The 22,008-nt window shown below is 45.1% G+C and overlaps 1 protein-coding gene across 1 annotated transcript in view; it reads left to right on the forward strand.

The window, feature by feature from the left end:
• The window catches only part of WDR48 (WD repeat domain 48), a 43,657-nt gene that overhangs the window by 19,314 nt on the left and 2,335 nt on the right, over positions 1–22,008 (forward strand). Inside the window, exons 8-18 of the mRNA XM_047873917.1 lie at positions 3,808–4,032; positions 6,325–6,399; positions 7,498–7,600; positions 9,116–9,213; positions 10,364–10,471; positions 10,784–10,880; positions 14,192–14,287; positions 16,702–16,807; positions 17,870–17,957; positions 20,256–20,332; positions 21,498–21,690. Of these exons, the coding sequence (XP_047729873.1) occupies positions 3,808–4,032; positions 6,325–6,399; positions 7,498–7,600; positions 9,116–9,213; positions 10,364–10,471; positions 10,784–10,880; positions 14,192–14,287; positions 16,702–16,807; positions 17,870–17,957; positions 20,256–20,332; positions 21,498–21,690 (1,266 nt within the window). The remainder of the gene's footprint in view (positions 1–3,807; positions 4,033–6,324; positions 6,400–7,497; positions 7,601–9,115; positions 9,214–10,363; positions 10,472–10,783; positions 10,881–14,191; positions 14,288–16,701; positions 16,808–17,869; positions 17,958–20,255; positions 20,333–21,497; positions 21,691–22,008) is intronic.

A 22,008-nucleotide genomic window follows, 5' to 3' on the forward strand; every position in this document is an offset into this window, starting at 1 on the left:
TGTAAGTTTAGACATCTGACATAATACTTACAAACATTTTGGTAACGTTTGAACACGTACTGGTACCCTAGTACTTTGTTGGGTACATAATTTGTGGATTATAAATCACAATTCAGTTTGTTCTGTAGCAGTGGGAAAATGATCTTCCATCAATGTAGGTAATAAAAACAAAAACCGAGCACCATTTGCAGTTCGGGCCTACTTCTGCCCCGTGCCCCCGTCTCCCCAGCCATGTTTGCTCACGGGCCAGGGAGGAGCCCGGAGCTAGCTGGAATTGATTGCGAGTGGGTTAGGAAATGCAGAGTGGGGAGGTGGCACAGTGAGAAGCGCCATCGGTCTGTCACTCCTGTGGGAATTTCGTCATGCAAGTTGCCTCCCATGTGAATTAGAGGAGACTTTGTCTCCGGAGGTGAGAGGAAATCATCCTTCAGAACCAGGCAAAGAGAAGTTAGACGATGCCCATGGAGGTCTTTGGAGCTACATCCCAGTGTTCATGTACTTACTGTGTGGCCTCGAGGAGAGGACTTCACTTTCCTAGTGCTTGGTTTGCTCATCTGCAAAGTGGGGATCATAATGTCGGTAAGGTTAGAAGTAGTAAGTATATTCTTCTCTGTGAGCTGTGGCATTTTCTAGAGCTCTTGAGTTCCTTTGCAGCCCCGTTTTCATGGAAGTCTGAGAAGCCCGGTTCAGTCCGCTCCTCACTGTTTTTGCAGTGTAGCTGCTGAGCTCCACGTGGGATGGCTGACCCTGCCTTGTTCTGCTGGCTTTGTTCGGGATTTGACTGGGTCCCGTGGTCTTTGTGCAACTGCCCCGAAACAGGGGATGTGGATAAGACGGTTTTCAGAAGGCGGCTGTGGGCTGGGGAGATTTTCTAAAGCTCCTCTTGCTCCTATACTCCTTGCTTTGTCTCCTGTGTGTACAGATAGGAGTGTGCTTTTACCTAAGGCAATTTAGCACACGTGGTTACAGACGCACTTCACGTGAAGTCACCTCCACGGACTGTACGCAGACCGCTTGAAAGGCTGCCGTCAGCCCTGGGGTGCGTAATCAGGCAGAGACTCCTTCTCCCTTTCCTTCTCCATCCATTGTCCTTACTGGCAGCTGGAGGCTAAATGTAAATTTAACCACCAACTGCACAACATGTTAACATTTGGGAATCTGATCAACATAACAGCAATGCTAACTAGTTGTTTGGGTAAAAGAGAGGAAGGAAAATGAAACCTTGGCATACTGATTCTCAAACTCTTGTAATATATGAGAGAAATAGTCAAAAATTACCGGACCAGGGTATGTACTGTATCCTGCAGAGTTGCCCTGTAAGCTTCTAACACAGGATCTCCGGTGTCATTGTAAGTCAGGACTAGTGATAAGATAACGTATAAGGGGCACCTGCGTGGCTCAGTGGTTCAGCTTGAGTCATGATCTTGTAGTTCGTGGGTTCTAGCCCCACACTGGGCTCAGCCCTGACAGTGCAGTCGGCTTCAGATTCTCTGTCTCCCTCTTTCTGCCTCTCTCTCAAAAATAATAAGCATTAAAAAATAATGTGTGTGCGTGTGTGTGTGTGTAATAGGCCTGTGAATCCTGTGGACATCCTCTTCCTTTGTTGTTGTTATTGTTTAGCAAATCTTACTGTTTGAGGTCTGTCGCCACTGAGCTTGTTTTGATCGGTGCCAACATTACTGGGCCGAGCCGCTGGACATCTCATCCCTTGTACTTGCTCAGGCAATTGCTCGAGGAGCTGGGACCATCTGCCATCTTAGTTTGAGTCAGTGACATCCTTATGGGTCCCTCAGAGGGTTTTCCTGGTAACCTAAGTACTGCTTCTTAACCTTACATTATGGGTCCAGGGGTCTTTAAGCATCAGGCTATTCCTTGCCAGCTTAGCATGCCCACGTGGCTGCTATTGGGAGTTGAGTTATGTATGAGCGACCATCCCAGAAACACTCGTGTTGGTCAACAGCAGCCTGGCTTTGGTACACTGGCCCCTCTACTTTCTCGTTCAGGAGCACAGACCCCCCCCCGATCAGGGCTGTAGACTCTGTGCCCCTAAGTCTGATGTAGCAGAACCATTCAGGGCCTCCTGTCCTAGTCCCAAGAGCTACCTCCTAATGACAGGGTCTTCACGTGTATCTACCCGAAGGGTGGAGATAGTTTGGTGCACGACTCTAGCTCCTGCAAGCTGTCAGGCACTAGAAGTCCTATAAAATAGGCACATCCTTCAACCACACTACCGACCACTACAAGGAAGTTCACCAACATTAGACTTTAAAAGCAATCGTTGTCTACTTGGGGGCCTGCTTTTTAGCAGTCTCAGAATACAGTTACCATCAGAGATTATTTTGTCTTTCATATCAGGGGTGATACAGCTCTGTGTTCCCTCATCGGCTTTCGGCTCTACACTTTGGGTTTGGGAGTAACTGCAAGTTGCCCAGGCTCTGAGGACTTCCAGCCCATCACCTTAGGGTGGAGTTTCTCCTCCTCAAGTTGTCAGGCTTACTCTCTGTGGGTACACGGCCTAGGATCTGAGGGATCAGAGCTGTACTGACAGCTTCACCACCTCAGAGTAGCGTCTCTTCGTGGAAGGCGAGCCCTTCCTTGCCCTTCCTCCATTAGATTGTGTCGGTCCTCCCGCGCGCACGTTGGAGGTCTGCTTGTAACTTAGCTGGGGCAGTTTCTTTGTTGGCTGGTCTCTCGGTTGCCTTGTAGACCAGTTGGAACAGGTGATTCAAACACGGATGCTCCCGGCCACTTATGGGGGAGTCTCCCGGTACGTGTTCATTTAGTTAACCTTGTCCAGAGTTCTAAAGGGTCCTTCCAGTCACGGGGCACACCACTATATCTTTAACATTCCTGAAGGCCTCATCTATTCGGACACTTCCCAAATCTCTAAGCCCACAGCTACCTGCTCTAAGCTTTTTTGCCTACTTGATTTCATACGCCAGCACCAGCACTTGCTTCTCCTCGAGGCCATTTGTTCCCTCAGAGGAGTAAGGTTTATTCTCTTTGGCAAGTCACCATGGGAACTGGTAGCGAACACCAGGCATGTGGCTGATTCAGCCTCCTTCTGTCGGACTCACAGCGTGCTCGGCCCTAATTTGTGTGCCAGCAACTTCTACGCAGTTGATGCTCCGGAACCTTTAGAAAGCGTCAGAATTGCTAATGTTAACTCTGAGTGCTGGAGGTCCCCATTTTATATTAATAGACATTGAACTTGAGGCTCAGATGGGAAGTACCCAAGGTCACAGAGAGTGAGTGGTAAGCCTGGGACTAGGATTTGCTTCTGACTCCTATTAGTAGAATCTCAGAGACCTGGCAGGCCATCAGGAATCCATTGCCATGAGCAGGAGGATGAGGCGGAGTGTGACCCCTAGCTCTAATAGGCTTGCTGGCCTAGTGCAAAGCTTGTCAACCTTAGAGTACCAGAATGACCTGGAGAGCCCATCAAAGCATGGATTGTAACTTACCACCACAGAAACCACCACAGTTTCTGCCACATTAAGTCTGGAATCGGACCCAGGAATCTGCATTTTTAACAACTTCCCAGGGGACGCTAATCCTGCATGTGGCCAGGCAAGAGAGGACAAAGGCAGTTTTTTCCCCCTGCTTGAGCAGGTACTGTTGCCTTCGGTCATGTGAGCCTATGGTGCGTGCTTATCAGAAGTCTTTATCAGAGGCAGAAATACAGGTTGTCAGACATGTGCGTTTGACAGTGTAGAGTCAACAAGGACAGACACCGGCTACAGAACACAGGAAAGCAGGAACCTTCTGGCCGGAACTTTCTCTAACGTTAACTTTCTCTGTTTTCAGTGCCTTTCGGGCAGTTCTGATGGGACAATTCGCCTTTGGTCCCTTGGCCAACAGAGATGTATAGCGACGTACCGAGTCCATGATGAAGGCGTTTGGGCTCTGCAGGTCAATGACGCCTTCACACACGTGTATTCTGGTGGAAGGGACAGGAAGATTTACTGTACAGACCTAAGAAACCCTGACATTCGGGTACTAATTTGTGAAGAAAAAGCACCAGTTCTCAAGGTATGTCCTGTGTTTTAGTTTTGTGCCTAAGATGGTTACACGTGCTGGCCAAATCCGGCAAAATCTGTATTAGAACACAACTCACACATCTGTGGGGTGGTGAAAAAAAGATATTTTAAGTTTTATTAGTCATCTGTAGAAGAAATGGTGACTTTTTGGGCACATTCGTGACACGTAGCTCTCCCGCTGGCGAATCCTAGTGCGATTGCCCCACGTTGCTCCTGAGCTCCCCCGGCTTTCCTAACCTGTCCTCAGTGGAGGAATGTGACAAGTTCAGGTATCTGCGAGCAGACAGCAAAGCAGAAAGACCACTGCCTCAGAGGGAGGATGTGGAAGAATGCTTCGGAAGAAGAGAACGAGCCGGTTCATACTCCAAACCTGACGTTTCTACCTCACAGTCGTCCCGATTGCTGACCAGCGTCCGGCGTGTTGGTGAAAGAGTACTTGGGAAGCCGTCCATACTGACACCTGCTAAAAGTGAAGCCTGGACTGCAGAATGGCCTGTCATCACATGACCGCGCGTTCGGCCTCACTGATCATCTCAGCATCGCACGTTAAAACCGTACTGAAGAGAACTCCAGGTTTAAAATGGAGGCATAAAGGCAGCACGACTTCCTTTTCACAACAATCGTCCAAAAACAATCAGGAAAGCAAGAGACAAAACTGCAGATACCCACAAAACTGAGCGACATCTGACACCCAGACCACAGTAGAAGAGGAAGAGCTGAAGCAAAGGAATAGAGGTCAAATGAGACGGTTGAGGGGATGCTTGTGGCCTATGAGCGCACACATACTGGCCGAGTACAGCTCTTCAGAATAGGTGGTGCCCCCCAGGGACACACCCAGTAATCCTAGAGAAGCAAGGGAGTTGCTGCAGTCAGAGCCTGTGTGCAGGAAGCAGGCTCCTGGGGGCAGACGGCAGGGAGGAGAAACACGGCGTTTTGCAGTGCCAGGGGAGAGGAAAGCCTAAAAGGACTTAGTGCCCACATAACTGTGTGTTACAAGAAACGTCACTCTGAACTGAGGGGATTCCTTCTTGCGAGGAGTCCAGCCTGTCCCACAGCTCCCAACCTTCCGTTTCCTGGCACGGGAAGAATAGTGGTTGACTGACTACACAGTGATTTTGTGTGCAGACTATGTACATGGGTGCAGGGATGTGTTTCTATACGTGTGCTATTTTAAAAATACAGAAGACGCAGTAAGGTATTCACAGGTGTACTATTCTTAGGAGGGGGGGGACTTACTTGCATATTTTTCACTTTTGCTGTATTCTCAGGATTTTTTTTAGTACAAACATCTTCATAGAGAAAGATCTATTTCTTTATCATTAAGAAAGAATAGGGGCGCCAGGTCGGTTAAGCATCCAACTCTTGATCTTGAGTCAGGTCACGATCTCATGGTTCTTGAGTTTGAGCTGATGGCATGAAACCTGCTTGGGATTCTGTCTCTCCTTTTCTCTGCCCCTCCCCTCTGCCTTGTGTGCACACGCGTGCATGCTCTCTCTCAAAAAATAAAATAAACTTAAAAAAGAACAGAAAAACAAAAGAGCAAACCCCAAAATTATGTAAGTCATCCTTTTGACTGTACCTGTTTGGATCCCCTGATTAATTAATTAATTTAAAATCACACAGACTTTAAGCCACTGTTTTTGATGAGAAGTCACCCCTATTACACTTTTATGAGGCCACGCTTCCTTTAGCAAAGAGACTGCCTCGTTCTTCTGTGCATCCCTAGCTTTTCTCCCTCTTTTTAAAAAATTTTTATTTGAGAGCAAGCAGGGGAGAGGGGCAGAGGGAGATAGAGAATACCAAGCAGGCTCCACACTCAGCACAGAGCCTTCTGCGGGGCTCACTCCCATGAGCCTGGGACTACGACCTGAGCTGAAATCAAGTCAGACAGTCAACCAACTGAGCCACCCAGGTGCCCCTGTGCATCCCTAGCTTTTTTTTTTTCTCCTCAATGTTTATTATTTATTTTTGAGAGCGAGAGAGAGCATGAGTGGGGGCAAGGACAGAGAGGGAGGGAGACACAGAATTTGGAGCAGGCTCCAGGCTCCGAGCTGTCAGCACAGAGCCCAACACAAGGTTTGAACCCACGAACCATAAGCTCACGACCTGAGCCGAGGTCAGACACTTGACGGACTGAGCCACCCAGGCGCCCCATGCCCCCTAGCTTTTTAACGCATGCCAGGGTACCGTCAGCAGGAGTCGACATTTAATAATACGTAGCTAGTCCCAGCGACTCAGGAGAGTCAGCACTCAAGAAAGCAATGTTTCTGTGCTTTGTTTTCAGATGGAGCTTGATAGGTCAGCTGATCCCCCTCCCGCAATCTGGGTCGCGACGACTAAGTCTACAGTAAATAAATGGGTAAGTGAGCTTCCATACACCTGGCAAAGGTGTGCAGACGTGGTTTGTTATCACAGACCTGCCGGATACCAGTAACAAATGCTCAAGATGAAAAAGCCCAGCATGCTTTTGAACAGTGGCAAAAACATGAAAGCCTGTGTGTATCATCCTAAGGATTGTACTAAAATTAAGGTAAAAGTCAATATGAAGCTTCCGACTTCTTTGTCAGGAACCAAGATGGACATTTGTTGTGCTTAGAATAGGCACCGTTGCCCGGTAAAACCAAAAAATATCAGTATAGCTTCTGACCTCACAGAACTGCATTTGAAGGCAGCCTGGGTACAGGTTTCCCCCACTGTCCAGAAGTTTGCTTTATACTACTTCACTTCTGCTAATTCCTGTGTTACCCAGTTTCTGTAACCAAAAGAAATCGGAAGAGGGTTGTTGCTTTTATGAAATGGCGATTGCTTCCTTGTCTTTACAGTTTCGGCTTATGGAAGTTTTCATATCAACGCTTCATTTTTGGAAAGCAGGGAATCCCTGTACCAACACGGCAGGGACACTTGGCTAGGATTCTGTTTTTCTAAGCATAAGAGAATTAGAAAATGGTGCTTTCAAATTCATTTCCTTTTCCCTCATGGTTTGTAGAACAGGGATAGAATTAGAGGATACGCATAGAGAAGTCATCAAAAATGCTACTAATCCTTAAGTGTTATTTAAAGAACATTTAAGTTTTCTTGCCTATCAGATTATGTGTGAATAACAAAAGAGAGTGTGTTTACATTTATTTGTTGATATGCCAGTCAAGTGGGCTTTCTTGGTATGGTAAAAAATGTTATATATCTTGTCTAAATTTCATTGTCCCAATTTGAAATCAACAATAGCTTTACCTGGAAAATGGCTTATTTTTCTCTCCAAGAAGATAATGTTGACATTCCCTTCTTAATACTTTTTTTTTTTTTTTTTAAATCGTGGTAGATAATTGTACTTTGTCACTAAATATTTTGTGGTTGATTTTACTGTTTTGTTTTTTCTTGTTCTTTGTTTTTCTTACCACTTGAAACGGATTGGCAAATTATAAAGTGTAAAATGATTAAAAAATGAATTTTGTTCCTTTAGACCTTGAAGGGAATTCATAATTTCAGAGCCTCCGGAGATTATGACAATGACTGTACAAATCCTATAACACCACTTTGTACGCAGCCTGACCAGGTTATTAAAGGTGAGTAGGGAAGGTGGAAGGTACGATACTTTTTACTAAGGTTAATTATAGTTACTAAGAGATAGACAAAAAGGAGATGGCTTTCCTTTAAATGTAATTCTCCTGTCAACAAGAGACACAGTATATAGGTTTATTTTTAATAGAAGAAATATATTTTTTAAATGCTACTTAGTGTTGGGGTGCCTGGGTGGCTCAGTCGGTTAAATGTCTGACTTCGGCTCAGGCCGTGAGTTCAAGCCCCGCATCAGGCTCTCTGTCGTCAGCGCAGAACCCGCTTCAGATATTCTGTCCCCCTCCCCACTCATTTTCTCTCTCTCTCTCTCTCTCTCTCTCTCACACTCTCAAAAATAAGTTGTTTTTTTTTTTTTAATGTGATTTAGTGACTTTAAAAAGTGAGCTTTCTTGAGGTACAGTCTTTTTGCCTAGCATCAGAATAATGATGGTTTTGGAAAAGCCAAACCACTTTGCAAAATCTAGAGAGTTGAATGTTGTCTCTTGGCACAAGGCAGAAAGAGTCAGGTCTGATCCTTGTATTCTCTGTGCTGCCCCTGGAAGCGGCAACTCTGTCTTGAATGCTGGAGTATGGGGTCAAGGTACTTACTGGTGTCTTTGTCTGCAGTTCGATGTCCGTGCAGGTGGCATCAGAGAGAGAAGGAAGATAGGAAGCAAAAGTTAGCCATGGGACTGATTCAGAGATTTTCTGTCACCGATTGAACTTTTCCCAGTGGGTATTTATAGCAGCCCTTTCAACAGTAGCCAAATGATGGAAAGAGCCTAAATGTCCATCAACTGATGAGTGGATAAAGAAATTGTGGTTTATATACACAATGGAGTACATGCGGCAATGAGAAAGAGTGAAATATGGCCCTTTGTAGCAATGTGGACGGAACTGGAGAGTGTGATGCTAAGTGAAATAAGCCATACAGAGAAAGACAGATACCATATGGTTTCACTCTTATGTGGATCCTGAGAAACTTAACAGAAACCCATGGGGGAGGGGAAGGAAAAAACAAAAAAGAGGTTAGAGTGGGAGAGAGCCAAAGCATAAGAGACTCTTAAAAACTGAGAACAAACTGAGGGTTGATGGGGGGTGGGAGGGAGGGGAAGGTGGGTGATGGGTATCGAGGAGGGCACCTGTGGGGATGAGCACTGGGTGTTGTAGGGAAACCAATTTGACAATAAATTATATTAAAAAATAACAATAATAATAATTGTGAACTTTTCCCACTGGGTAAAACTGTTTGCCCTTAACAATTTTCCACTAGAAGCCCCTCGAAGTAGTGAGTTTTTGAAGCTATAATCTGTTTTTAAGATGAGACAGTTTTTCTTTGGCCTTAAATTGCCTTAGATATAATTATATGTATATATATTAATATCTATGTATCTTTTGACTCGCCTTCTTTCTGATGGATGTTATGATTTATGTTGTTACATGCCAATTAGTGATTATTGCCATACTGTGAATTTAAATAGAGAATTGTTTTGCTAATCGTGTGGGTTTCTTTTTTCCTTTAGGGGGTGCTAGTATTATTCAGTGTCACATTCTTAATGATAAGAGACATATATTAACCAAAGATACCAATAATAATGTGGCATATTGGGATGTATTGAAGGTGAGTATCTTTTTGTATAAAACGTAAGTTATTGGACCATGTATCACCTGTATTGTTTATTGTAAAAAATATACGTAGTAACCAAGATAGTAAGTGTGTAAGTTAAGATTTGATTGCAATAATACCTTATTTGGGGGTACTTTTTAATGCAAATAATAGGTAAGGCCATAGTTCATCTTTTTAAGCACCTAAAATTTGAATGGAACCTTTCTGCTATATGCTGCCTTGCCTTAACAAGAATACATCACAGTTCCTGATCCTTGACACTATTGACATTTTGGGCCAAATAAGTCTTTGTCGAGGGAGGCAGGGTGGAGTGGGATCTGTCCTGTGCACTGTAGGATGTTAGCAGGATCCCCAGCCTCTACCCAGGGAGAGCGGCCACAGAGGTTGCCCGGTGGAATGAGGGAACGGGGTAGAGTATCCTGCAGCCTCAGAGGAATAGGCATCTCTCCGTGGAGGCGAGGGAATAAGTGGTCTCCATGCGCCATCGGGGAGGCACGGGATAGAGGAGAGGCAGCAGAGTCAGCCTTCGAGAAGACAGCTGACCCTCAGGAAAGAGCCACATTGATGTGACGAGGTGGTGGTGGAGGGAGTATTCCGAGACACGGATAGGAATGGAGGTGAGCTGTGATGGGAAACGCCCCAGGGCTCCCCGCGGAGGTCAGGACACGCCTCTGGGGAGCACTTGAGGGCAGTGAAGGAGAGATCGGAAGGGCCAAGAAAGAGAAACCTTTACCGGGCTGCCTGTAGGGTAGCTCTCGTCTTCACAGCAGCTGCCCGGGTCTCCTAGGGTGTTTAGTAACTGTTCTTTGTTCCTGGAAGATTGTCTGTGCCTCATTTAACATTGCTTCCAGGTCAGTGTGATGATGTGTTTTATCAGTATGACCAACATGACAATTCCAAAAAGAGAACGTTTTGGGTTTTGGGGTTTTTTTTTTTTTCTTTTACCTTAAAAGTGTAATAGCAGATATTTTTGTCTTAAAGCATCTCCCTGCAACTATTTGGCCACGTCCTTGTTGAAATGTTTCTTTGACTCCATTTTATTGAGACAGATGTGAATATGTGTAAAATTTTGAGTACCTAAGTCGGAATCAAATCAGTTCACCACTTATGTTGATAATTCCCATACTTTCTTTTTGCTGTATAGGCATGTAAAGTTGAAGATCTGGGCAAAGTGGATTTTGAGGATGAAATTAAGAAAAGATTTAAGATGGTGTATGTGCCAAATTGGTTCTCAGTAGACTTAAAAACAGGGGTGAGTTTGCAACTGATATTCGTACAATTTGGGATGGTTGAAAGTTTCTTATGTAGCTCAAAATTAAGTATTATTAAGTACGGAGTCCTGTGTTTAAGTATGAACGCAGTAAGTTTTTCGTGTTAATACTTGCCAAATGCAGTTAAAAAGTGCCTTTTGGTATCCCAGGGAATTAAACTGTAGCTCCAGTGACTCCCATGAAACACATTTTGGTCCTGAATCTGTGGCTTAGCACTTAGTACAGATACGTAGGGGCATATTAGGAGAATGTGTTGAAATGGAATGCTGCTAACAGTGTTTTTATTTTGACAGATGTTGACTATTACTTTGGATGAGAGTGATTGTTTTGCTGCTTGGGTTTCTGCAAAAGACGCTGGCTTCAGCAGCCCTGACGGGTCAGATCCAAAACGTGCGTTTAAGTGTCCTTCCCTCCCTCCTTTCGAAAGAGAAGGTGGATCTGTGCTGGGTTAGGTTTTTTTGTTTGTGTTTGGTTTGCTTTGGTTTTCTTTGCTATGTGCTCCTTTTTTTTTTTTTAACAATATTTGGGCATTTTTAAATCGCTTTTTAAGAAATACATATATTCCCTCATGGAATTTGAAAATACTATACCGTTTTAAATGTTTTGGGGGTCTTGGGGCGCCTGGGTGGCTCAGTCGGTTAAGTGTCCGACTCCTGATTTTGGCTCAGGTCGTGATCTCACGGTGGGTGAGTTTGAGTCCTGTGTTGGGCCCCACGCTGACAGCACGGAGCCTGCTTGGGATTCTCTTCTCCCTCCTTCTCTCCCCCCTCCCCAGCTCGGGCTCTCTTTCTCTCTCAAAATAAATAAGTAACTTTGAATAAATTGGTTTTAAGATAAATAAATGTTTTAGGGGCCTGGGTTTTTCTCGCAGTCTGTGGCTTACCTTTAACAATTAAACACACAGCACACTCTCTACCCCTAATCCTTTCTGGAAATCTGTTAGGGTAGGAAAAGTGAAGCTGGGAAACAGTTCTGGTGTCTTCCTTTGTTTTGTTTGTTTGTTTTTAATTGAGGTATGATTGACATGTGACATTATATTAGTTTCAGATGTCCAACCTGATTCAATATTTGTATATATTGCAAAATGATCATAAATGTAGTTAATATCCATTACCACAGTACATAGTTACACATTTTTGTTGTTGTTGTTGCTTATGATGAGAACGTCTAAGATCTGCCCTGTTAGCAGCTTTCAAATGTGCACAATAGTAGTCGCCATGACTTACTTATGTGATAACTGGAAGTTTGTACCTTTTGATATCCTCTTCACGTCACTGCTCCCTGCCTCTGGCGACCACCAGTCTATTTTGTCTTTTGTTGCTTTTTAAGATTCGACATATATGTGAGATCATCTGGTATTTTCTTTCTCTGTCTTACTTCACATAGCCCTCAAGGTCCAACTGAACTATCACAGATGGCAGGGTTGTGTTCTTTCTTGTGGCCGAATAACATTCCGTTGTACCTACGTACCACATTTTTTCTTTATCTGTTCCTCTATCGATGAACACTTGGTTTCCATATCTTGGCTACTGTAAATACTGCTGCAGTGAACATAAGGGTGTGTATATCTTTTTGAGTTGGTTTTTTCATTTTCTTTGGGTAAATACCCAGAAGCGGAATTGCGAGATAATACGGCATTTACTATTTTTAATTTCTCGAGGAGACTGCATACTGTTTTGCACAGTGACTGCACCAGTTTACGTTCCCACCCAACAGTGTAAGAGGGTTCCCTTTTACGCACATTTTCATGAACACTTACCTTGTATCTTTTTGGTACTAGCCATTCTAATGTGTGTGAGGTTGTGCTTTTGATTTGCATTTCCCCGATGATTAGTGATGTTGAGCATTTTTTTTTCATGTACTTGTTGGCCATCTGTATGTCTTCTTTGGGAAAATGTCTATAAAGATCTTCTGTCCATTTTTTTTTTTTTTTTAAGATTTTATTCTTAAGTAATCTCTGTACCCAGTGTGGGGCTTGAACTCACAATCCCTGAGATCGGAGTCACATGCTCCACCAACTGAACCAGCCGGGCGCCCCTTTCTGCCCATTTTTTAATTGGATTGCTTGTTTTCCGTTTTTGTTTTTGCCGTCGAGTTGTATGAATTCCTTGTATATTTTGGGTATTAACCCCTTATCAGATCTATGATTTATAGAGATTTCTCCTATGCCGTAGGCTGCCTTTTCATTTTGTTGATGGTTTCCTTTGCCGTGAGGAGCTTGTTAGCCTGATGTAGTCCCACTAGCTCACTTTTGCTTTTGTTGTTTTTGCTTTTGTTGTCAGATCCAAAAAATCATCACCAAGCTCCAGGACCTCGCTGCCTATGTTTTCTTCTAGGGGTTTTTTTTTTTCCTTAGTTTTTAAAATTTTTATTTAATCTTGAGATAGAAAGAGAGCACGAGCAGGGGAGGAACAGAGAGAGAGGGAGACACAGAATCCGAAGCAGGTTCCAGGCTCTGAGCTCTCAGCACAGAGCCCGACGTGGGGCTCGAGCTCACAACCCACGAGATCATGAGCTGAGCCGAAGTTGGACGCTTGACGGACTGAGCCACCCAGGCACCCCTTCTTCTAGGAGTTTTATGGTTCTGACAGTCAAATCTTTAATCTATTTTGAGTTAATTCTTGTGTATTGTGAGAAGAAACGTATAAAAGTCTATTATATTTTGTTGATTACATCTTTGGTTGCTATTCTCCTGAGAATGTAGTATGTAGACATACCTGATGTACATAAATATAGTTTTAGTGGCTCCGTATGGAAATAGTTCTTTAAAGAATGTAATTCCCGGGGCGCCTGGGTGGCGCAGTCGGTGAAGCGTCCGACTTCAGCCAGGTCACAATCTCGCGGTCTGGGAGTTCGAGCCCCGCGTCGGGCTCTGGGCTGACGGCTCGGAGCCTGGAGCCTGTTTCCGATTCTGTGTCTCCCTCTCTCTCTGCCCCTCCCCCATTCATGCTCTGTCTCTCTCTGTCCCAAAAATAAATAAAAAACGTTGAAAAAAAAAAAAAAAGAATGTAATTCCCGTTTTTGTTCATTTTTAATTTTTTTTAAGTTATTTATTTTCAGAGACAGAGACAGTGTGAGCGGGGGATGGGGAGAGAGAGGATCCCAAGCAGGCTCCCCACTGTCAGCAGAGAGAAATCATGTGAAATCATGACCTGAGCCAAAATCAAGAGTCAGACACTTAACCAGCTGAGCTACCCAGGCCTCTGTTTTTGTTCATTTTTTTAAAATGGTCCTATTTGGGGCACCTAGGTGGTTCAGTTGGTTAAGTGTTCGACTTCAGCTCAGGTCATGATCTCACTGTTCATAGGTTCAAGCCCTACATTGGGCTCTGCTCTGACGACACGGCATCTGCTGGGGATTCTCTCTCTCCCTTCCTCTGCCCCTCCCCTGCTCACCTACTCTTTCTCGCTGTCAAAAATAAACATTAAAAAAAAAAAAAAGAATGGTTATATCTGAACAACCAGATAGCTTCATATTATCGGAACAACCAGTTAATTGCTCCGTATTATCACTGCTTAAACATTCTAAGATAAATTTTAATAGACTTGGCAAAATCTTTAAAGTCTTTTAAACATCGTTGGCATTGGGTTATGAATGTAACATCCGAATATGTGGAAACAATTTTTATTTCTTTCCCTCTGTTTTTAGGTGAAAACTAATAACTCTCTTTTCCATGTCTTTTCATTTTAACTCTTTTGCAGTGAACTTAGGAGGACTTTTACTGCAGGCACTCCTAGAATATTGGCCTAGAACACATGTGAATCCAATGGATGAAGAAGAAAATGAAGTAAACCATGGTTCGTGTTTTTATATCCAAATAATTGACTTAAAATTACTCAGAAGTTTAAGATGCTTGGAGTGTTTGTTATTCTAAGGATGTTTAAGAAATGTTTGGAAGCATTTGCTAAATCGTGACAAAATAAATACTTGTGATGTGCCCAATTTATCACCCTTCCACATATCAAAGAACGTCCGGTCTTGACTTAAGATTCCAAGAGCACTTTCCGTGAAGCTGCTCAAGATGGGTAAAAAAAAACCCTATGTATCCAAATGACCTTCTCGTAAAAGCAAGCGGCTTAGCAGTCTTCTTCCAAAGAAGACTGTTCCTCAGAGCATCTGTGGTCCTGCTGGACTCACCTCCAGAGCTAGCTACTTAGCTGCGTCAGGAAGCCATTTCTGTCCTTACCTGGTCATGATTCATGCCGGCCTGAAACACAGGGATTACCTAGTCTGATGATCTACCTGATTTTGGCTCCAAACGTTTCAAAGAATCAAATTTCAACCCAGAAGTGTCAGGATAAGCGAACGGGTATTTGTAAAGAATTAATGTCACTGAGGACATTGAAAAGTTATGTGTGCCTCAGACAGTGGCAATAACTTTCTCTGGGCAGTAGAGGAGAACATGTTTCGAGTTTGTAATTTCGATTCAGTTTGATTGAATGAAGAGAAAAAAAAGAAAACAATTTCACAGCTCATATGTCACCTATTAGCCAGTTGAAGAATCCTTGAGTCCTACCTGCCGAGGGCTCACTCTGTTGAATATTCTCTGAATTCTCTGAAGATTCTGCTGAAGAGCGCCCACTTCTGGTGGCCAGTAATGACCAGGACCTCCTGCCAGAGCCTTTGTTCTGGCTGATTCATCCATAATCAGTTTAAATCTCTTGTGCGCAAGGTCTCTTGTCCATGCTTCTCTGCAAGCCAGTCTTCTGATATCCCTGTCGCAGAGGGCGCCGACCCCACCCGTGGTGGCTTTTGTTCTGTGTCATCTGGTGCACGCCCCTCCCCATCAGAATCGTACAGGGGGCTCTGAGCCAGAGAAACTCAACGGAAAGATCTTCAGCAGAGGGTGGAAAAAGCCAGGTCTCAGTGTGGGCTGTGGCATTTATCAGCTGTGTAGCTGTGGGCATGTCATTCCCAGCCATGCCCGTCCCTCTCCACCTGCAGGGTGACAGTTAGAATGCCCTAGAGGCCAAGTAGACGATCAAGATCAAAAACTAGTAGGACAGTCTGCACCACTGGCGTCCAGGCTTTGGCTGTGGGAGTAAGGAAAGAGTCGCAGGAATCCGGGTCATCCTCAAATCAAACTGCCGTAGTAAGGGCGGGGGCGGGGCCCACCCACCGTGCAGCCAGACCACTGCTCGCTCCACCCGTGTGGTGATCGGCACCAGCACCGTGGGCTCTCCAGAGTCGTGTAGATGCCCCTCGGTGAGCAGCTCAGGCGTCCAGAGGCCTGTCGTGAGCTGCTGGCAGGGTTGATAGAGATAAATGGGCACGGACCGCATCCTTTCGGGCCTGACGTTCCGGCAGGGCAGAAAGCTCCTTGGATGGAGCAGATAGAGCATGAGGAGATCGCAGGGAGGTGCCGGGTGCTGTGGGGTCAGAGGGTGACGTGGCTTCCAGATTCACCAGAGGTGTCTCTGTGAACAAGGTGGCACTGGAGTGGGGCTCAACCGCACTTCGTCAAAAGGTTACGAAGAAAGCCGGAAAATGAAATCTGCAGGGAATAACAAGAAGGAGATTCGGGCCGCTTTGGGGGTTTTACTTTTCGCTGATACCTCTGCCATCGGCTATGGCAGCCGTTAAAACATAAATTTGTTTCTGGCCGCAGAAATTTTCCTGATCTTGGTGTTCTACCCACGTGCACAACAGCGGACCACCGTTTGTAAACAGGCTGACCTAGACTTCCCTGTGGCTCAAATAGATGGTTCGCTCTTTATTTCAAATCTCAGATGTTAATGTCTCCGATTAAAATTCCCTAAAAGTATACAGTCATTTCCCATGAGGTACACCCCAAGTTGGCGTCCTTATTCTTTGTGGAAATGTAACTTTGATTGGTTTTGTACCTTCATCTGACTGGCTGACTTCTCAGACTTTGAACTTTAAAAGCTTGGCGGTTCTGGGGCGCCTGGGTGGCGCAGTCGGTTAAGCGTCCGACTTCAGCCAGGTTACGATCTCGCAGGTCTGTGAGTTCGAGCCCCGCGTCAGGCTCTGGGCTGATGGCTCAGAGCCTGGAGCCTGTTTCCGATTCTGTGTCTCCCTCTCTCTCTGCCCCTTGCCCGTTCATGCTCTGTCTCTCTCTGTCCCAAAAATAAATAAACGTTGGAAAAAAAAAAAAAATCTTTAAAAGCTTGGCGGTTCGAAGCCTGTAGAAACAAAATGTTACATTTGAGCACTAGCTCCGGATACTGACACCATGTGCATCTCTTCCTAGTAAATGGGGAGCAGGAGAACCGAGTGCAGAAGGGAAATGGATATTTTCAAGTCCCCCCCCACACTCCTGTGATCTTTGGTGAAGCTGGGGGACGCACACTGTTCAGGTATGGGTAAGGAAGGTCGGAGACCCTGCCGAAGAGCGCATCCCATTTGCTAAGAGATACGGACTCAAACATGATAAACTGGGGTTTGTTTTTTTTTAGGATTTTACTTTTTTTAGCCAATTGATTAATTATTTTTAAAGATTTTCTCTTTAAAGTGATCACTGCAACATGGGGCTCAGCCTCACAACCCTGAGATCAAGAGTCGCTTGCTTTACTGACGGAGCCAGCCAGGCACGTCCAAACATAAGTTGTTCATTACTAACTTTTATGGGTGTGATTCGAAAGCTTTTCCATCTCCATGCGATAATTCAGTGTCTGATGCCAGTCGGCTCCATTCTAACTGAGAGCTGAGCGTCTCGTGTGAAAGTAAGGTCGGGACCTTGCTTTCAGGCAGCTTCTCTGGTGGTTTCTGCAGGAAGCTCTCCCTCTCTCTCACTTAAGCCAGCGTGACTGGGGGGGTCAGGAATCCCCAGGTGTCCCTGCTCAGAGCATCAGAGCAGGGCACTTCCCTCGGGCTGGGCCCTGCAGGACCGCCTGGGCTGCTCCTGAGAACTGTCGTGTTCTGTGGTGCCCCGGCCTGAGGTGCAAGGCGATCAGTCCCTCGTGAGGCCCCGCGGGGAAGCTGGAGTAGCTTCCCCTCAGGTTGCCAGCGAGGCCCTGCTGGAGCCACGGGGGAGCTCACTAGAGTCTCCTCTGGGCCAGAAGTGAGAGGAACGCTTCTGTTGCCCTTGAGCTCAGAATCCTCCGAGGATCATTACCAAAACCGCCCCGCCCTCCGTCAGGTGGGGGGGGGCCGGCAGGAGAGCTTTCCGGGCTGTTCCACCTCCACCCAGGTTCCTGTCGTCACCCGACGACTCAGAGGAGCGGCGCTAGTGTGCGCCTGGCCTCGAGGTCTGGGGCCCTGCTCTCCCTCCCGGCGGACTGAGTCAGGCCGCCTGGCTGCCGTCAAGGGGGGGTTGCCCGGACCCTCCCTCTAATGTTTGCTGACGGGGGGGGGGGGGGGGGGGGGGGGTTGTCATTTGTGCTGCTTGTGTCACTTACTACCTGACGGGTTATGTTTAGGCTGCTCTGCCGAGACTCCGGGGGTGAGACTGAGTCGATGCTTCTTAATGAGACAGTGCCACAATGGGTCATTGACATCACTGTGGATGTAAGTGTCCTTCGCTCCTGCTTCGCCCTTTTGTCCTTTCCAGATCACGAAGGCACGAGAACAGCTTTAGACCGTGCCGTCCTAAACTTGAGTCAAAACTAGGCTCCAAGTGGAATCCCCCTCTACTTCCCTGCAGCTCCAGGGCTGCGGAAGAAGTTGGTAATGAGTCGTGTCAGTTTATGTCTCTGTTGGATTGAGTTATAAACATGTCATGTGCTTATTAAAATAAACGAATAAGGGAAACGCCCATCTCTTTCCCAGTCATCCCTTTCTTCCATCCACTCCTGTCCTTCTCCCTAGAGCGATAACTTTTCGTAGTTTAATGCACAACCTTCAGGACTTTTTTCTGTGCGTACACAAGCAGGTACTATCCAGGTGTGTGTGTAGGTGCCTCTGTGTGTGTGTCGATACAGACACACACACACACACACACACAGTTCATTATTTTGCACAAAATCTTATTATACATTCTGTTCTGCAACTTGGTTTGGTTTTATTTTTTGCTTAAAAATAGGTCTTGGATGGTTTTTCATGTCTGTACGTCATGTGGGTCATTCCTTTTTAATGATTACATAGTATGTCTTTGTATAAATGTGCCATAATTATCTGGTCCCCGATTGAGGGACGTTAAGGTTGTTTCCAGTGTTCTCTATCACAAACAATGCTTCTGTCAACATCCTTGTACGTGTATCTTTGTATACTTTTTGGGTAAATTCCTAGAAGTGGAAATCCTGGATCCAAGGGTCTGCATGTTTTAAATTTTACGATACAGCCCATTTGCCCCCACAGAGGCTCCAACAGTGCATGAGTGCCCATTTTTCCACACTGACCGACACTGTCGGTCTTTGCTTTGTCGGTCTTTGCTTTGTCGGTCTTTAATGTGGGTTGGTTTGTTTGTTTCCATCTGTACTGAGGCTAGGCATCTTTTCGTATTGGCTGTTTGTGCTTCTCCTGTGAATTGCCTCTGTATCCTTCACTCCTTTTTCTGTTGGGGAGTTAGTGTGTCTTCCTGATTTGTAGGACTTCATATTGAACAGTCACCCTTTGACTATTATCTGTGCCTCTCAGTTGAAGTATTACTTTTTCGTGGTTGGTGTCTTTTACCAGGCAAAAAGTTTGAATTTTTATGTAATCAGATTGATCTTCATGGCTCTGAGTGTCACATCTTGCTTGGCTATTCTCTAGTACGTCTGTGATCATTGTTTGTGTCTAGCTCTGTAATTTATGAGAATGTGTGCTGTTTAGTGTGAGGTAGGATGCTAACTTCCTCCAGATAGCCAGTGTGCCAAAACAATTTTTTTGAATAACCTATCCTTTTCTTAGTAATTGGCAATGCTGTCTTTATCAGGTACTAAATTTCTATATGCACATGGATCTGTTTCTAGACTCTCTTATGTGCTGTTGATCTGTTTTATATATTCCTAAAGCCTTATGAAAAGAGATTGAATCTCTAGAACCTCCAGAAAATGTGTTTTCTGTCCAGATATACCTCCAAGAACCTAAAGCCAGTGTGACACCTGATGGGTATTCTGTGCTCTTAGCTCTGAGTCCGAGCTCCCCATAAGCACTACTTTCTTTGAGTATGAAACTCACCTGGGATGCTTTGCTGACGTTCAGCCTGTGGCTTATTCCTGAGAGGAGACACCCAGACAGGATATGACATGGAGGCTTGAAGGGGAGTGATACCCAGAGAAAAGATGACCAGTTAATTTTATCCTTCATCTGAGTATGTGGTTCACTTCATGGTAGACACCTAGGCGTTTGGCTGAAGTTTCCACTCTTGATTAAAACCTCAGACCTGATGTGAGAGGGAGAGAAAGTTGGAGGACCTCAGTGACCTTTCCAGCTAGATGATGGGCCTCACCAGCCTAGAGTGTGTGGTTTTGCTCAGAAGTGGATGCTGTGGGTTTCTCTCCAGACACTGAATTTTCTGTTTGGGCCCTTAAGTATCAGCCCCAATGTTTTAATGTGGAATTGAGATTTTGCTTTAAATAGCAAGTAATATTTGTTTCCCTTTAATACCTTGAATTGTTATTTGGGAAGAGTCATACTGCAGTTTCACACTGCCACTGACGTATCATTTATCTCGTATACGTTTTATTACGAAACTGAACGCGAGACTTTTCTGAATACATTTTCACTAGGCTTAGGTGATTGGATAGCTTACTATAAATTTCATAGGAAGTTCATTTGAATTGTAAAATAACTATTAACTGGTAAATCATGTTTTTTATTGACTTCATTTTCACTCATCAGCTAATAGAAATGATTATGCCTTTTTTACTTTTAATATTTCAGAAAAATATGCCCAAATTCAACAAAATTCCTTTCTACCTCCAACCTCATGCATCTTCGGGAGCAAAAACCTTAAAAAAGTAAGTAAATGTAGTGTCATGTGATGCCGGATCTAATCAATTGCCAGAGATTTTTTTATTCTTTATGATTGCTTTTATGGCAAAGGAGACAGGTCGTAGATCTAAAGCTAGTTTCATAATACTGAAAGTTTACACGATTCACCCTTTACCAAGTACCTATGTGGTAGGCCACAGAAGTTCAAAAAAGTAAGACTTGGGTTTTGTTTCTTGCCACAGCATAGTTTAGGACAGTTTGTATATAAAGACTGCTTTCACAGATACTTGGGGAATGAGGAGAGAGGGAGAAGCGGATTTGGGGCTGGAGCTTTCTGGAAAGGTTCTTGAAGGGCATGGAATTTGAGCTGCACATGGAAGGATGGGTAGAGTTTCAAAAGAGAGGTATTCAACAAGACTTAAAAACCTTTTGTTAGGGAAATTTCCAGACATAACGAAAAGGAGATTAGAATGAACCCCGTTATCCTGTCAAACAGCTTCAGGGTTATTGACACATGTCTGAACATTTTCCTTCTTCTCTGCCTCCCCCCCCTCCCACCCACCTACACACACACACACACACACACACACACACACACACACACACATACACACACACACCCTGGATTATGTTAAAGCGAGTCCTAGATTCCGCTTGTAATGACTGACGTTCAAGATGGCTTTCAGAGTTTGAGCCTGAGCTGCTTGGGTTGGCAACCTGACGTCAGTGATACAGAAATAGGTTTGGGAGTGAGGAAGCTGATGAATGTAGTTTTGGACACGGAGAGTTTGAGGTTCCTGCAGGACGTCCATCTGGAGATACCCGGCTGGCTGTTGGGCTTGTGGGTCATCACCGGGGGCTGCCTTCCCTCCCAGGAGCATTCAGTCTGCTGCTGTGCTAGGAAAGTCTTTAAGGGAATAAAAGCCGGAAGGCTGTTCTTTATGTATGTGTAAGTCTTAACGTGCATTTAATCTCAGTTACCCGCTATCTGTGTCTCAGGAGGACACTATAGAGAATATGTTGGCAATTCTAAAATAGATGAAGGCAGTGACTGAAAACATTTATTGGTTTATGCTTCTGCGGTTTGCTTTATCTTTACCAAATGGGGACACCAAAGAGCATGTAAGACAACGTCCGGCAATTGGCTGACGTCACACTCTGCCCTTGCTTTTTTTTTTTTTTTTTTTGCAGAGACAGACTCTCTGCCAGTGACATGCTCCAAGTCCGGAAAGTAATGGAACACGTTTACGAGAAAATCATCAACTTGGATAATGAGTCGCAAACCACTAGCTCTTCTAACAACGAAAAGCCAGGGGAACAGGAAAAAGAGGAGGATATTGCTGTGCTGGCAGAGGAGAAAATCGAACTTTTGTGCCAGGACCAGGTAAGTGCACTCGAGGACCGCGGCCCCATTCTCTCTAGTGCTGATGCTCAGAAAGCCAGGTGTCGTGTGATTACGCTTCCCACGTCTGTGGCCTTTGGGGGTGCTTCTGCTTTTAAGGAGACTCTGAGGAGGGAGTGCTGGGTCTCTCCCACCTACCGGTGAGGCCCCTTCCGAAGGGGCTCTTCGGCCCACCCTGAAGCTCCCATTTACCCCGGGGAGGTTCTCCGGAAGAGGACACAGAGACGGTAAATGTGAATGTGCCGGTGGCTGTTTCTTTCCCCGACCAGAGAAGGACAGCCGCTGGCCTCGGTGTGCAGA

Source organism: Prionailurus viverrinus, chromosome C2 (genome assembly GCF_022837055.1).
Source record: "Prionailurus viverrinus isolate Anna chromosome C2, UM_Priviv_1.0, whole genome shotgun sequence".
In the NCBI taxonomy this organism is placed as follows: domain Eukaryota; kingdom Metazoa; phylum Chordata; class Mammalia; order Carnivora; family Felidae; genus Prionailurus; species Prionailurus viverrinus.